The sequence below is a fragment of the Octopus bimaculoides genome, chromosome 28 (genome assembly GCF_046866305.1).
Source record: "Octopus bimaculoides isolate indiv1 chromosome 28, ASM4686630v1, whole genome shotgun sequence".
In the NCBI taxonomy this organism is placed as follows: Eukaryota; Metazoa; Mollusca; class Cephalopoda; order Octopoda; family Octopodidae; genus Octopus; species Octopus bimaculoides.
In genome coordinates, this window is record NC_142955.1 from 21,912,839 (window position 1) to 21,931,031 (window position 18,193).

The 18,193-nt window shown below is 39.4% G+C and overlaps 1 protein-coding gene across 4 annotated transcripts in view; it reads right to left on the minus strand.

Moving 5' to 3' along the window:
• LOC106878450 (jouberin) overlaps positions 1-18,193 on the minus strand; it is a 34,426-nt gene that overhangs the window by 15,391 nt on the left and 842 nt on the right. For all 4 annotated transcript variants that reach the window (XR_016238862.1, XR_016238861.1, XM_089344677.1 and 1 more), the window contains exons 2-16: positions 18,045-18,125; positions 16,306-16,374; positions 14,874-14,952; positions 14,345-14,399; positions 12,373-12,457; positions 11,479-11,557; positions 10,352-10,460; positions 9,206-9,377; positions 8,185-8,389; positions 7,358-7,453; positions 6,897-6,990; positions 5,314-5,412; positions 3,888-3,992; positions 2,490-2,615; positions 1,058-1,119 (exon numbers count right to left, since the gene is read on the minus strand). Coding sequence is in view for 2 of the 4 variants with exons in the window: in XM_089344677.1 (XP_089200803.1) it covers positions 1,058-1,119; positions 2,490-2,615; positions 3,888-3,992; positions 5,314-5,412; positions 6,897-6,990; positions 7,358-7,453; positions 8,185-8,389; positions 9,206-9,377; positions 10,352-10,460; positions 11,479-11,557; positions 12,373-12,457; positions 14,345-14,399; positions 14,874-14,952; positions 16,306-16,374; positions 18,045-18,057 (1,448 nt within the window). In the remaining 2 variants the exon portion in view is untranslated. The remainder of the gene's footprint in view (positions 1-1,057; positions 1,120-2,489; positions 2,616-3,887; positions 3,993-5,313; positions 5,413-6,896; positions 6,991-7,357; positions 7,454-8,184; positions 8,390-9,205; positions 9,378-10,351; positions 10,461-11,478; positions 11,558-12,372; positions 12,458-14,344; positions 14,400-14,873; positions 14,953-16,305; positions 16,375-18,044; positions 18,126-18,193) is intronic.

An 18,193-nucleotide genomic window follows, 5' to 3' on the forward strand; every position in this document is an offset into this window, starting at 1 on the left:
TAACCCCAAGATTCCGAGTTCGATTCCAGGCAGTGACCAGGATGATGATGATGATGATAAGAAGAAGAAGAACAACAACAACATTGAAAAATACCTTAGGAATGAGAACCTTGGTTTGAAATTTCCCCAAGACACCTGATGAAGGTGTTTGGAGTGATCACTAGTGATTTGACGCTATGCTTTCATTCATCTTCCCACACGGCCTCAGATTCAACATGGAGGCCTACATCAAGTGCCTGGAGGAGGTAGTGCTGCCCTGGGTCAAGAGGGTGGCTGCTAGAAGACCCTGTGTCTGGCAACAAGACTCTGGACCATGCCACACAAGCAGGAGAATCCAGTCATGGCTGTCAGACAATTTATGCGACCACATCACCCCTAACATCTGGCCACCTAACTCCCCAGGTTCTAACCCTGCCTAATTTTTTATGTGTGGGGCGTAGTTGAGCAAGAGACCAACAAAACTCCTTCTAACACCAAAGATGAACTGAAGGCAAGGATTATGGCAGCATTGCCCAATGTAAACAAGGAGACCATCCAGAAGAGTTGCAGGAGATTCCAAAGTCGTCTGGAGGCCATGGTTGGAGCCAATGGCGATTTTATTGAAAAAATTTATTCTTTAGTATTTCCAGATATTTTTATGCAATTTTGGTAAACATATTTGTTAGAATGAGATGTCAGTCTTATTTTCATTTTTGCATAATTTAGATGGGAATATATTCATCGCACCCTGTATATATGTGTGTGTATTCGTAAATAAATAAATAAATAAATAGGTATATTTCGTTTTGGGATTTGGTTTGCAAGATTTTTTATGTGATTTCATGTGTTGAAGCATATTCTGTTGTGTCTGGGGAGAGTCATTTTCTTATTATTTTCTGTTAAATTTTAAGGCACAATGAGAAAACGACTCTCCCCAGACACAACTAAATAGGTATATATATAAATATATATATGATGCAATTTCTAACAAGACGAATGATTATGTAGAGGCTTCCTTGATTCAATTGGTTTCCTCTTTTGTTTTAATAAGATCTGCTGATTGATTGGTTTCACTCACTTAGTCTCAATGATTGCTTCAAGCCTGTCACGGTTGAGTCCAGGAGTTGAAATACCTTTTTCCTTGAAAACAAAAAGAGACAAGAAAGAAATTATATCTTTGTGTGTGTATACAGGCATACAAATATAAACACATACACACACATGTGTGTATATTATGTATGTATATACGTGTATGTATGTATATATATATATATATATATATATATATATATATATATATATATATATATATAGATAGATAGATAGATAGATAGATAGAAATATATATATATATATATATATAGTAAATCCCCAAGAAAACGAAGAACAAATGCAACAAGAAAAAAACAACAACATGACGGCGTGGTACATGCAAAGTATTAGCAGACGCTCAGGGAAAGAAAGAAAAGTAGTTTAACATTTCGAGCAAAGCTCTTCATCAGAAACAGGAGATGGAGGAAAGACCAAGAGAAAAAGAAGACGGAGATATACATATATCTATATATATGTGTGTGTGTGTGTATATATATATATATATATATATATATATATATATACACACACACACATACATATACATAGATACATATAAATATTTATATATATTGATACATGTATACAGGTGGTCCAACCCATGCCAGCATGGAAAATAACCTTTAAACAATGATGATGATGATGATGATGACATATACAGAAATAAGCTGTACTGGAAGACACAAAGTCAACAATTCTGAGACAAGGTCAGACAATACTAGCAAACTTGGCATGTGACTGGTACTATATTTCATTGACTCTAAAAGGATGAAAGGGAGAGATGACTCAGGTGAGATTTGAGCTCAGAACGTGAAGAGTCATCCCTTTTTATTCTCCTCTATGGAACAGAAACATGGCTCCCCTTGAAGACCCTGGCAAAGAGGATCAACAACTTCAATAGTAGAGCCCTGAGAAGCTTTATGAAAATCAGATGGTCTCATCACGTTTTTAACAAGGTACAGCATCTGTGCACACATCAGTCTGCAGCCTCCCACCTCATAACAACCCATGTGTTGATATGGACATGTCAACTATCTTGATCATTCTATCAAGGCTTTACTCTCATTTGATACAGCAGTTGCAAGATGAAAAAGACCTTGTGACAGGCTTCGAACAGTTGATGGCTGAATGTGATTGGGGAAGATCTCCAGAGGCTCAACATCACCTTGGCAGGTGCAGAGGGGCTGGCACGGGACCACCAGCAATAGAGAGCACTGGAAGACCTGGTTGGCTCTGTGCATGATGACATCTCTGGGACCTCTAACCTGGGATGACCCAAACCTGATCAAGAAAGAGCATGAAGCAAGCAAACAAGCAAACAAACAAACAAACAAGCATGTAAAGATTCGGAACAAATACTGTTCCAGTTCTGCCAATCCATTGCATTAACACTAATAATTACAATAATATGTACATACCTCTTGTGTAGCAAACATAGATCGAAGAGAGGGTTCCACATTGCTTGGCAGTGAGGTCTTCTTGATGGTCACATAGAGAGTGGACGGATATTTAACACGCTGTTCATTCTTCCACCAGATGTACACCTGTAATATTGGTTAACACATTTTAAATTACAAAAATGTGTGTGTGTGTGTGTGTGTGTCTCATTGTCATCATCAACTTTTGTCTCATTGTCATCATCAACCTGTCTTCTTTGACTCATAGTTTATATTTAGGTTTAGTACTGATCAGGCGACATTTCCATTGTGACCTAAATAATTATCTACTAAATAGCTTGATTCTACATACCTCCTCTGTCTATTTGAATTGGTCAATAATAGTTCAAATAGGGTTGGAACTTTTGCCATAAACAGTCTTCAAGTTAACGGCTGGGATTTAGGAAAACTAAGTACATCTGGATTCTTGTTTTATGCTCTTGTTTGTTGGGGTTGAAGTCACTCCAGATTAGTGGTCCCAGATGCATCATTGTATGTAAAACTGGCCAGGTTCACCAATGCTCCCTATCACTGGTGGTCCTGTTCCAGCTCCTCTGCATCTTCCAAGGTGACGTTGAGCTTCTGGAGATCTTCCCCAATAACATCCAGCCATCTGGTGCGAGGCCTGCCATTGGGCCTCTTCCAGCCCGCAGTTGCTGTATCAAATGAAAGCGAGTCTCTGATAGGAAGATCTGGCAAGAGGCAGAGGACATGTCTGCACTGGTGCATGCAGCAGAGAGCTAGGAGGTGAGAGATGACAACAAGCTGATGTGTGCATGCTTGCAGTTCTTCGTTGGAAATGTAATGGTACCGTCTGATATTCTTGATGGTTCACAAGGCTTTGCTACAGAAGCTGTTGATTCTCTTTGCCAGAGTCTTCAGGAGGATCCCTATTTCTGGCATGGCCTGATAAATACAATTCCTAAATAAAGCTGCTGAAATACTTCCCTTATTACCTCACTTATCATTTCTACAGGTCAAATGTTACTACATATCTCGTTTAAATTGCTTCCTATTTCAAGCAGTGGAATAAGAACTCAGAAAATAAAGACAGACAAAATGCTTAGCAGTATTTTTTCTGGAATGCTAACAATTCTATCAAGCTTACTCGCTGTTTATCTTGATATGAGGTCGCCATGGTACACACATATGGTTGTGATGCATGTGCCTGGTGCACACTTATTAGGCAGGTAGTCATTATGAGTATATTGGGCTTCGTATATTTGTACCCCAGTGTCACTTTGATGGTATATGCTACACCCTTGCTCAATAATAATAAGATAATAATAATAACAATAATAATAATGATGATAATAATAATAATGATAATAATAAAAATATTAATAATTCTAGAAAGAAACCCAATCCTTGAACTCTGACCTCTGGTGTGTGAGTTGTGACTTGTGACACACTGGACTGGCATGGTTGGAACAACTGTAGACGGACTTTGGTGTCTGTGTTGGCCTTTTGGTTGGCACCGATTACCTAGAGAAAATATGGTAGCGTAAGTATGGTAGATTTATATTACACACACACACAAACACCATCATCATCATCAGCAGTTAACATCTGATTCCCATGGGTTGGGCAGTTTAGTGGCTTGTTGGCTCTTGTCAAACCATCCAACCCATGACAGCATGGAAAAATACATTATATAATTACAATGATTGTATAGATATATATGTATTTACATATATATATATCATCATCGTCATTTAACGTCCATCTTCCATGCTGGCATGGGTGGATATGTGTGTGTGTGTGTGTGTGTATGATGAAGGTGCATGACTCAGTGGTTACAGCATCGGGCTCACAATCATGAGGTTGTGAGTTCGATTCCCAGACCAGGCTGTGTGTTGTGTTCTTGAGCAAGACACTTTATTTCACATTGCTCCACTTCACTCAGCTATAGAAATGAGTTGTAATGTCACAGGTGCCAAGCTGTACCAGTTTTTGCCTTTCCCTTGGATAACATCAGTGGCATGGAGAGGGAAGGCCGGTATGCATGGGCGACTGCTGGTCTTCCATCAACAACCTTGCCTGGACTTGTGCCTGGGAGGGTAACTTTCGAAGTGCAAGCCTATGGTCATTCATGACATAAGGAGGTCTTTATCCTTTATATATGTACGAAAATGATAACTTAAATAAGGAAAGGAGAAGTCAAACTGACGTTGCAGTTATTTCCATAAATGGACAATATCATTTATTCCATACACAATGATATGCAGATCATACAATCTTATAGATGCCATATTATACAATATTCCATTTAAATCATTACTTTTATATTTATACAAGCAGCTACGCCTGGTTTCACCCGGTCGGTTTGGATGATGTGGTTGTAAAACCTGCTCTGTGTAAGCATTCGACTTGTTTGAGCACGTCTACATTAAAAAACAATTTTAGAATGACTTTTTTCTGTCAAAATATTGAAAATAACATTGTAGGTAGGTGTGAAGGGTTGGATGTAGTCAGTTTTAATATAAAGCAGATAGAATGTTTGGGCCAGATATGGCTGAATGAAATGCTAAAGGGTTAATCACGAAAGCTTAAAGCTTATTTTTTAAATCCCAAATGTGTTTAGACAGAGTAGTGCATAAGTTGTTAGCTGGATATAAGTATTAATAAAATTGCTAATGGATGATTATTTGCATCGAAAACAACAACATATATATATATATATATATATATATATATATATATATATATATATATATATATATATATACACACACACACATATACATACATACATGCATATGCACACTTGCACATGCATACACACAGAGAATCATATATAATTTACCTTTAGGAAAGCCCAAGCAATCTTATACCATCCTCCTTCATGTGGGGGCTGCCTCTGATACCGATAACTGGTTGAATTCATGGAGACAAAATCAACAATCTACAAAGATAGAAAATGAGAAATCGGATGATATATATGTATAAATTTATGTCTATACACACACACATATATATATAGATAGATATATACATACATGCATATAAGAAGGTAGTAATGCAAACAAACACAATTAGGCTTGATACAAACACACATATCATCATCATCGTTTAACGTCCGCTTTCCATGCTGACATGGGTTGGACTATATATTCAGAAAGAAAAACAGATATATATATATACGTGAGTGTGTGTGTTTGTGTGTGTATATGTAAATATATATATACAGTATATTTACATTGAGCAATAAAAAACCCAGAATTACATAATTTCTTAACTCAACAGCTGTTTCAGGCAGCTCTGAATTACATATTAAGGGTGACACATGCAAACATATACTACTATACACATGAATGTGTGTCTTGGCATCAGGAAGGCCTTCCAGCCAAAGAAACCATGTCACAACAGACAATTGAAGCCTGGACAACTCCCCGGCTGGCCAGCTCCATGTTAAACCGTCCAAGCCATGAGGAAATTAAACGATGATGATGATGATGGTGGTGGTGGTGCCCCAGCATGACCACAGCTAATGAACTGAAACAAGTAAAAGATAAAGATATATGTGATCATAGGACAAAAGTATCAGTCATTGTGATATATTGATTTTTCCAAACATTGTCTGTCCGTCCGTCCGTCTGTCTGTCTCTGAAGATGGGATTTAGTGGAGTCATGGTTCAAGAAACCTCATGGCTCAATGGAAGAAAAGATGGCTGCAGCAACACATTGTGGAGTGCAGAGAGCAAGATGAAGCAAGCAAATCCTTTTGGTCATCCACAGCATCTGTTTCTGTCCCCATTGTTTTTTTACCTGGTCTTGCCATAATATTGAGTATGGTGGCAGATGAGAGAACAAGGTTGAAGGAGCACACATTTTTCTTCACTTTAAACAAATCCACTGCAGAAGTAATCAGCCATCCTTCACCCAGGATGACGAGATGGTCATCATCATTCCAACAGATGAATATGCATGCGTGTATGTACACAAGTGTTATTTCTTTACTACCCACAAGGGGCTACACACAGAGGGGACAAACAAAGACAGACAAACGGATTCAAGTCGATTATATCGACCCCAGTGCGTAACTGGTACTTATTTAATCGACCCCGAAAGGATGAAAGGCAAAGTCGACCTCGGCGGAATTTGAACTCAGAACGTACCGGCAGACGAAATACCACTAAGCATTTCGCCCGGCGTGCTAACGTTTCTGCCAGCTCACCGCCTTTATGTGTATGTACACAAGTGTACATATCTTTATCTCTGTACCATTACACTAGACTCATGGTCACAGGACACAAAACAGACAAAGAAAGATTGAGGTTGTCTCAACAAAGACCACCTCTAACATAACACTGAATAGACCAGGGCTAACTGAACACTGAATAGACAAGGGTTAAGCTAAGTGATAAACAGAGCAGGCCATTGTCTTACCTCAAAGAACAGAATCACTTTCGGATCTGACTGGACAAAGTAATTGTAATTTTCATTGAACAATAATAATTCTTCCCAAACAGGCAGAGTGGATCTGAAAACAGAGAACAGATTAGGACAGTGTGTGTGTGTGTGTGTGTGTGTATGTGTGTGTGTGTGTGTGTGTGTGTGTGTGTGTGTGTATGTGTGTGTGAGTGTGTGTGTGTATGTGTGTGTGTGTATGTGTGTGTGTGTGAGTGTGTGTATGTGTGTGTGTGAATGTGTGTGTGTGTGGTGTGTGTGTGTATGTGTGAATGTTTGTGTGTGTATGTGTGTATGTGTGAATGTGTGTGTATGTGTATGTGTGTGTGTGTATGTGTGAATGTGTGTGTGTGTGTGTGTATGTGTGTGTGTGTGTGTGTGTGTGTGTGTGTGTGTGTGGTGTGTACTACACTTCAATGTATGTATATATTGGAGCTTACTTTCTTTGTTTAAAATCAAATGGCTGAGTCATCATGGGAAGGATATGGGTGACGTCTGGACTTTTGCATTCATAATAAAAGGTAACAGGTCGATCCCTGATGGAGAAAGAAAAAGAAAATGAAATAACATACGCAAAAATATATAAAAAAAGGATATAAAAAATATACAACACCACCATCATTTAACATCCTCCTTCCGTACTGGCGAGGGTTTGATGGTTTGGCAGGTACTGGCCAGGCAGGAGTTTGTGGCATGCATCTGAATCTGGTTTAGCATGGTTTTTATGGTTGGATGCCCTTCCTAATGCCAACCACTCCGAGAGTGTAGTGCGTGCTTTTACGTGCCAGTCACATGGTACTGGCAACGGCCACGCTCAAAATGTTGTTTTTTACGTGCCACCTGCACAGGAGCCAGTCCAGCGGCACTGGTAACGACCTTGCTTGAATGATTTTCTAAACGTGCCACTGGCACAAGTGCCAGTAAGGCGACGCTGGTAACGATCACGCTCAAATGGTGCTATTTACAGGCCACTAGCACAGAAGCCAGACAGCTGCTCTGGCAATGATCACGCTGGGTTTCTTCTTATTATTTACTAAGACATAAAGAAAACATGGTTTTATTATAATTAAAACAATAAATTTGAAAAAAAAATACATTTACAATGCTAAGTATATACAAAAGAATTTATGAAAAAAATTTAGAAATTGAAAAGTAAACTAAAAAAGTAACCTAAAGTAATCTTTCTTAAAATTTGTAGGTGACATGCTAGAATCTAACACCAGAAAGCAGAATAGAATGAGAAAAACAATTTGTTGTGGGAGAATACCTGGACTGTTTGAGAAGATACTGGCCAGTATTTTCATTGACCACATGAACACGGACCAGGGGATGGATAATACTGAAATCATTCTTTAGTTTGTCTGTCCGATGGATCACCACTGCCAGGACACTGCCTTCGTCCTTGATGGCTGACACAGGTTCTCCTGTGGCTTCTCCCTCCTCAGTTTTAGCCTTGGAAGTCGCGAGTTTTGCTGAAACATAAGGAAGAGCAATATTGAGGTATATAGAGGAGGATTTGAAGAATAGTAGAATGAGAGATTTAAAGAATAGTAGAATGAGAGATTTGAAGAATAGTGGAATGGAATCTGGATACATTGTAGAATAGGGGTTTGGGAGAGCACGAAAATGGAAGATTTGCAGAATGGAAATTTTGTGGAATGAAAGAATTGTATTGTAAAATGGTAGATTTGAGGAATAGAGGAATGGAAGTGTAAAACGGTAATTTTGGAAACTACAAGAATGAAATTTTTAATAGTAGTTTTGAGGAATAGAGGAATGGAAGTATTGAAGAAAGAAAGGGAGTGCAGAATATTAGAATGATAATTTTAAAGAACACAGGAATTAAAAATTTGTAGAATGGAAAGTTTGAAGAATGAAGGAATGAAAGTTTTTGTAGAATGGAAGCTTTGAGAAATTGAGGAACAGAAGAATGGAATGGAATGAGATTAAGCAGACAGTTCAAAAGCATGGGGGTGGGGGTGGGGGGCGGATTGGTCAAATAAAGTAATTTCTCCCAAAAATTCTTTCAAGGCCATGTGGTTAACAGAAAAAAAGAGATTAAACTTTATTGCACAAGTGAACTAAGGAGTTAAAAAATATTGTTGAAAAGATGCCAATTTTGAAAAATGTGCAGGGGAAGGTGGAGGGGGGCAGCTGTATCCCATACATCCTTATTAGCTACACCATTGCCACTTTGATATGCTGAAAGTCAAGCATCAACTTTAGCAGGACTTGAACTCAGAACTCAAAGAGCAATACTTGGGCACTATTAGTATTAGTAAGTTTACCTTTTTTCTTTTTTCCCTTCTTTGGTGAAAGTGCTTCTTTCAAAATGTTTTTTTTAGGACGCTGGTCACCATCCTTATCACCATCATTGTGGTCGTCTACCTTAGCATCTTTTTGAAGTCGATCTTCGTCAGTATTAACAGCATTATTGCCATCATCACCAAAACCCTTTACCTGAAATTAGAAAGGAAAAAAAAATAATTTAAAAACAAAAAAAAAAACAAATTACCTTCACCATCCATAAATGGTGAAATGGTAGATGTTAGAACATCAGATGAAATGCTTTGTGGTATTTGTTCTAGTTACTTGCATTCAAAGTTCAAATCCCTCCATGGTCACCACTGCCTTTTGGTCCTCATCATCATCATCATCATTTAACGTCCGCTTTCCATGCTAGCATGGGTTGGATGATTTGACTGAGGACTGGTGAAACCAGATGGCTACACCATGCTCCAATCTGATCTGGCAGAGTTTCTACAGCTGGATGCCCTTCCTAACGCCAACCACTCAGAGAGTGTAGTGGGTGCTTTTACGTGCCACCGGCACAAAGGCCAGTCAGGCGGTACTGGCAACGGCCATGCTCGAAATGGTGTATTTTACATGCCACCTGCACAGGAGCTAGTCCATCGGCACTGGCAACGATCTCACTTACGACATTGAGGGTTCCAGTTGATCCGATCAATGGAACAGCCGGCTCGTGAAATTAATGCGCAAGTGGCTGAGCACTCCACAGACACGTGTACCCTTAACGTAGTTCTCGGGGATATTCAGCATGACACAGTGTGACAAGGCTGACCCTTTGAATTACAGGTACAACAAAAACAGGAAGTAAGAGTGAGAGAAAGTTGTGGTGAAAGAGTACGGCAGGGTTCGCCACCATCCCCTGCCAGAGCCTCGTGGAGCTTTAGGTGTTTTTCGCTCAATAAACACTCACAACGCCCAGTCTGGGAATCGAAACCGCGATCCTATGACCGCAAGTCCGCTGCCCTAACCACTGGGCCATTGCGTCTCCACGCTCCCACAGTATTCAGTATTTTAATCATACATTCTCATTTAGTGGTATATAAAGACTGCCTTTCAAAATTAATATTGCTTCCATCACTAATATTTCTTTTTGAAAAGGAAAATGTTTCTCTGGGACTACAAACCTTAGTAGAGATGTCTTTAGAGCCCGTTATACCACCAGCGCTTAATTTCACAGGTTTGGTCTTTTTGGCAACTTTCTTCTTTCCTTTGGCAGCCACAACAGCAGATTGTCTGTGGAGAGGACAGAGAAAATATTCAATGATCAAAGAGGGACTAATGATTGATGGTTGATGACTGATGATCCATGATTCACAATTGATGATTCGTGATTGTCAATTCATGATTGATGATTCAGTTGATGAGTCCTGCACCCTGGTTTATGATTCATCATTGACGATTAATGATTGGCAACTTGTGGTTGATGACTAATGATTGACACTGTATTATAACTGTTCTATACCTTGACCATCAACATTAGTTTCAGTATAGATTTTTGGTATTGGTTTTGGTTCTTGGAGTGATTTCATTGACCCATCACCCCCTTCCATCCCCACACCAAACCTGTACATGTTGACATAGTTTTTCTGCCATTATCACGGCCAGCATCACCCAGAGCATCTTCATCATCATATAAATTCCTGATGTTGAAGATGATGATTATGATAACAACAATGGTATTGATGATGATGATGATGATGATGATGATAACGATAATGATGATGACAATGATGATGATGACATTGATGATGATGGTGGTGGTGGTGGTGGTGATGATGATGATGATATCAGCCCTGACAAAGTATAATCGTGACCAGTTGCTTTCCAGCCATAACCACAAATTGTTCCTGTAGTAGTAGTAGTAGTAGTAGTAATAGTGTCTGTGAAGATGGTAGCTGTGGTGGTGATAGTGGTGGTGATGGTAGTGGTGTTGGTGGTAGTAGTAGTAGTAGTAGTAGTGGCGGTGGTGGTGGTGGTAGTAGTAGTAGTGGGGGCGGTAGAGTAGCAGTGGTGGTGGTGGTGGTGGAGGTTGTAGGCTGCGGTAAAGGCAGTGCCTATGGTGATAATAGTAATAGTAGTAGTTAGTGGTGGCAGTGGTGGTAACAGCAGCAGTAGTGGTAGCAGTGGTAGTGAGGGTGGTGATGATAATAATGGTGGTGGTAGTAGTGGTGATGAGGGCTACGATAGCTGTAGCAATAGCAGTGGTAACCATAACCATAGTAGTAGTAGTAGAAAGCCAATCAAGACACACCTGTCATCGTCCAGTGCCAGTTCTGACTCCAGTGGAATGTTCCTCTGCTTGGATTTCCTTGGAGATTCCCTTGTGGCGCCTAACAGTGAAATTGAATAAAATAAGACATTCTTCTCGTTACACACACACAACACAACACAACACAACACAAAAACATACATACCATATATATACATACATACCATATATATACATACATACACACACACACTCCACACACTAACACAGACATATACACACCACACATACCATGTACATACACACTATATACACACACCACATACAACTATCAAGACAAGGAACCCCTCCCCCCACAAATTTATATATATATATATAAAAACGATGATGATGATGATGATGATGATATATATATTGGCACAGACATGTAAAATAATTTATTATACACAAGGATTATTATTAGAATGATGAAGGCTGTGAAACAGCTGTAATCCAACAGATATCAAGTAGTTAAATAAGTATATTCACCTCTCATACGTCCTGACGTTTTACACACACACACACATACATATTATACACACATATATATATATACATTATATATATATATATATATATATATATATATATATATATATATATATATATGTATGTATATACATTATATATATATATATACATATATATACATTATATATATATATATATATATATATATATATATATATATATATATATATGAAGGGATTCTTTCAGTTTCTTTCTACCAAAATCCACTCACAAGGCTTTGGTCAGCCCAAGGCGATAACAGAAGATAGAAGACACATGCCCTGGATGCCACACAGGGGGGCAGAACCTGAAACCATGTGGTTGTCACAAACACACACACATACATAATTAACCAAATATATGAGATAATTCCAAATAGGTCTTCACCTGAGCCCAAATCATCTTGTCCTCTCTGAATTTTACGGGAAACTGGAGGGCTTGATGTGAAGTTAGTCTCAGCCAGAGACTGTTCCTGTAACACAGAGAGAGAGAGAGAGAGATGAGAAGAATTAAGAAAGAGAAACTATGAATGAAAGAGTAAAAGAACAGAACAATAGAGAAATAGATGAGGCAGCAGTTGTGGGCTGAAAGAAGCCTCATGGCAGGCCTCAAGCCACATGGCTGGATGTGATTAGGAAGATCTCCAGGGGCTCAACATCACCATGGGGGATTCAGAGGAGCTGGCATGGGACCACCAGCAATGGAGAGCACTGATGGAGCTGGTCGGCTCTATGCATGATGATGCGTCTGGGATCTCTAACTTGGGATGACCCCAGCCACATGAAGCAAGAGCATGAAGCCAAGAGAAATAGAGACACTAGACATTATAAGGCCAAATACCTGAGACAGAAAAACAAAAAGAAACAAACAAAAAAAAAAAAACAGACCACCCCTACTCCCATATTGATAAGAATACTGCATGAGAGTGTGTGCATGTGTGTCATGCATGTTTCTGTATTTCATCATCATGTTCGTTCAACTGGGACAACAGATCCAGCACTGTTTGTCATAGCTTTTGTGTGCTTCTTAAGACTGACTGATCTGTGCTCAAACACCATTGTCACAGAACCCTTCTCCACATCAGTCTTTGAAGGTATTTATAGAACAATAATAATAATTGCAGCGTGGAAGGTATTTATAAGCCATTTAAGAAACACACAAAAACTGTTAGATTCACTTCAACATTTAAATTTAATTTGCCAAAATATTTTCGTCGCTTTGAGCAGATGCATCACAGAATTTTGTCAGTGAGCAGGTCGCAGACTCAAAGTGACGAAAATATCTTGGCAAATTAAATTTAAATGTTAAAGTGAATCTAACGGTTTTTGTGTGTTATTTTAAATGGCTTATAAACACCTTCCACGCTGCAATTCTTTTCATTCCAGCACACGATCTCAGATCAGGTAACTTGCTATGCAAGTACATCTCCGTAATGATAATAATAATTGTTCCAAATTTTGGCATTTTGTAAGAGGAGGGGGCCTAGTTGATTACATCAAACTCATTACCTGCATGGTACTCGTTTTATCGACCTTGAAAGGATGAAAAGCAAAGTTGCCCTCAGCAGGATTTGAGATCAGAACATAAAGAGCTGCTACGTATTTTGTCCAACACGCAAACAATTCTTCCAGCTTGGTGCCTTAATAATCTCATCTACTATAGGCACAAGGGGGGAGGGGGATAACTGATTATATGGACTCCAATGCCTGACTAGAACTTATTTTATTGACCCCGAGAGGATAAAAGGCAAAGTTGACCATGGCGGAGTTTGAACTCAGAATGCAAAAACAGATGAAATGCTGCTAAGCATTTTGCCCGGCTTGCTAGCAATTCTGCCAGCTCACCACTTTTGGTACCTTCATAATAATAGGCACCAGTACCAGTGGAGCGCCGTTCGAGCATGATCGTTGCCAGAGCAGCTGTCTGGCTTCTGTGCCAGTGGCATGTAAATAGCACCATTTGGGCGTGATCGTTACCAGCGTTGCCTTCCTGGCACGTGTAAAGACATTCGAGCGAGATCGTTGCCAGTGCCACTGGACTGGCTCCTGTGCAGGTGGCACGTAAAATACACCATTTTGAGCATGGCCGTTGCCAGTACCACCTGACTGGCCTTCGTGCAGGTGGCATGTAAAAGCACCCACTACACTCTCGGAGTGGTTGGTGTTAGGAAGGGCATCCAGCTGTAGAAACTCTGCCAGATCAGATTGGAGCCTGGTGTAGCCATCTGGTTCGCCAGTCCTCAGTCAAATCGTCCAACCCATGCTAGCATGGAAAGCGGACGTTAAACGATGATGATGATAATGATGATGATGATGTATCAAATTTTAGCACAAGGACATTGGTTTTAATGAGCACTTACTTGAGATTCTTCGAAGACAGACAGCTTCTGCTTTTTCTTCTTCCTCTTGATGTCTCTTTGTTGTAGGGAAAAACAAAGAAAAAAAAAAAAATCAATGATAATGATGATTCACAATCTGGAAGAGGAGGATAGTAGGCAAATGTTAGCCATGGGTGTTGACTAACTACGGAACATTTCGTATGGTCAGTCAGATGCTTCCTGGCGAGTTCATGTCCAAACAAGTAGGAGCAGGTTTTGCGTTGTAAAAACACAACCAGGGATATATATATGAATTAAGGGTACACGTGTTGTGGAGTGCTCAGTCACTTGCATGTTAATTACAGGGGCAGGTTGTTCCATTGATTGGATCAACTGAAACACTTGCTGCCATAACCAACGGAGTGCCAGTTTAATCTAGAATGTATCTAGGACTACATTAATTAGACTAAAGGTGTTCCAACCTCGACTATCCTGTTTTTGAATTTATTAGAAGTAAATGGTGAATATAACAACAATAACAAATCGTTGTGTGAAGTTCCTTTTACGTTACCTTGGTGGTGTATCTAAGTTTTCTTGCAGTAGCTTTTCAAACCGTGCTCTTGTCTGTAATGTAATATCTTCAGAAGAATCTGCAAAAAAGGTAAATAAATAAACCATCATCATCATCATTTTAATGTCTTCTCTTCTATGGTCACATTGCTTGGATGGAATTAGTTGTGGCAGATTTTCTATGGTTGGATGCCCTTTTTCTTGGCAATTCACACTTGTTTCCATGTAAGGTAATATTCTTTTCTACTCTAAGCAGAAGGCCCGAAATTTTTGGGGAGGGGACCAGTTGATTAGATCAACCCCAGTACGCAACTGGTACTTAATTTATTGATCGCAAAAGGATGAAAGGCAAAGTCGACCTCGGCAGAATTTGAACTCAGAACATAAAAACAGATGAAATACCGCTAAGCATTTTGCCCGACATGCTGTTTCTTATTTCTTTATTGCCCACAAGGGGTTAAACATAGAGGAGACAAACAAGGACAGACAGAGGGATTAAGTCGATTAGATCAATCCCAGTGCGTAACTGGTACTTAATTTACTGACCCCGAAAGGATGAAAGGCAAAGTCAACCTTGGTGGAATTTCGCCGGGCGTGCTAACGTTTCTGCCAGCTCACCACCTTCATGCAAGGTGATATTACTCCATGGCTTGACATGCTGGAAATGAATGGCACAACTTTCATGCTTGTGACACATGTTTTTATACAGACTAAAAACAAGACCTGCCAAAAGAATGGATGGACCTAGCATAAGTTCATTGACTGTCTAGCAATAGCACAGGTCCTCAGAAATTCCAAGTAGTTAGACCTGGTAGAAAATAGCAGTCAAATCTCGTGTGTGCGTGTGTGTATGTATGTATGTACATATGTATGTGTGAGCTGCGCGAAAGCGCACGGCTCATATAGTGAATGGGGAAAGCTTAATCTGCAATGTTTGCAGTCGTGCATGCTTGTCAAGAGCAGGGCTCATTAGCCACCAACGGAGCCGCAAATGCAAAATATAAGTTAGTCCTAGAGCGCACAATGTTCCCGAAGGTTGGCAATGGTCTTCCTCGGTCACGAGTGGACAGCCATCATGTTTCTCTCTATTTGTCTACCAATCTATCTTAGTACTTTATGGATGCATGAGCCAATGAGGGACACCTTTACAAGGGGGCTAGACTTTTTAAAACAGCAGCTAAATGTCCCTCAAATTATACCCTACAATCTTATGTAGAAATTCCAGTTGGAAAACTACTGGGAGTGTGGTGGTGCTAAGTTTTCATTAAAGCATGTGTCTAGGAGGTCACTCTGAAATAAAACCAGATAAACCGATTCAATTGACTAAATTACAGAAACAGGTATGCTGCTGTACAAGAGATACATAGTTACCTAGCCAGAGGGAAAAGCAAGAGAAAGAGAGAGAGAGAGAGAGTAGAAGACCGTATATATACCTGTTGCAGGTATGTTTTTCTTAACTTTCTTCTTCACTCTAGGTTTCTTCTCCTCAGTCAAGATGGCATCTGAAAAAAATATGGAAGTTTTGAAGTTTCTGTTTTGAGTTCTTTTGTTTTGTTTCTAGTTTCTTTAAACATTGTACATGCACGCACAGGTGTGTGTGTATGTATATGTACATGCATATCTATATACAAATATATGAGTGAGTGTTTGTATGTGTATATATATATCATCATCATCGTTTAAGCAGATGTTAAACGATGATGATGATGATATATACATACGTAAGAACCTGCATGTGCACATGCATGTGACTGTGTATAAGCACATGTGTATGTGCGTACGCATATATGTGTATATGTATGTGCATCCATGTGCTTGTATGAATACATTTATGGATGCGCTTGAGCATGCACATGTATATATATATACATATGTGTCTATGTATATATGTGTGTGTGTATATGTATGTATGCATATGTTTGTATATATGTGTGTATATGTATGCATATATATGTATATATGTGTGTGTGTGTATATGTATGTATATGTACGTGTGTGCACACCTATGTATGTCATTATACCTTATTTCCTCCTCTCATATAGTCTTGGGGATAAGTCCCACTGTGTGGCACCTAGGGCAAGGGTCTTCTACTTTAGTATTGGGCCGACGAAAGCCTTGTGAGTGGATTTCATTTGGTAAATGCAAACAGAAAGATAACTGTTGTGTGTGTGTGTGTGTGTGCGTGTGAGTGAATCTGTGTTTGTCCCCCACAACTGCTTGACAACTGGTGTTGGTTTATGTCCCCTGTAACTTAATGGTTTGTTAAAGGAGGTTGATAGAATAAGTACTAGGCTTTGAAAAAAGTAAGTAGTGGGGTTGATACATTCAACTAAAAATTCTTTGAAGCAATGTCCTATCCTGGCCACAGTTTAATGAGTGGAACAAGTAAAAGATAAAAAATCCATAATTACGATGACGATCACCATCACCATCAATTTAAGCCTGCTTACCATGCTGGCATGGCTGGACAGGTTGTCAAAGTCCAAGATGCCTCCCACTGGGAGCTACTGTTCCCAAAGAATAGGTGTTCATAAATGTCATTCCTTAGTTTCTTTGTAGCTACTGAGCCAGGTGGTCAAAAAGAACGGTTCACTCTAGGTGGTGCTTTTATGGGGGCAACACTTTAGGGTCTGTTGTTTATGCTAGTATAGGGAACGGGGGAATGGGGTTAGCAGAGAGGAGGGGCTGCAAACTGAAGGGCTCGCCCAGGTGGCACACGCGACGACTACATCACTGGTCACAAGGTTTCGGCTGATCCATAGTCATGGTAAAGGACCCTTACTCAAATTTGGCTACACCAAAATAAGTGAAAGGAACATCGACCTGATCACTCTATCGACTAGAAATAACAGCTAAATAACCTCCCTCAAAACACACGCTACCAGCTAAAAAAAAAAAAAAGACGAAACAGGAAGGCAAAAGATATACTGGATAATGTAGTCCTAGATACACTATGCCATGGATATATAAACAGAGAAGACTATATAATCTAAAGGACACAAGTTGGAATGGTCATGAGTGGAACGACTTTGATAATAGCTTGGCTTAATCAGGCCTGATCTAGAGCTGAAAGCGTCACTAACAACAGCAACATCAAAAAGATTATCAACATCAGTCAACGAGATCATCAGTGTTGTCCCGCCAAAAAGACAAATTCAGAAAAATACTCACCGTCTTCTGCCATATTTGTTTACATGCTAGTCTCGCAGTGAATCAACTTCATAGTGCTTCATATAACAATATTTCGTCTTCCTTCGTTACCATGAAGAATAAAAAATGCCGTTGAAAAAAAAGTACATAAAATCGACAAAATATTCATA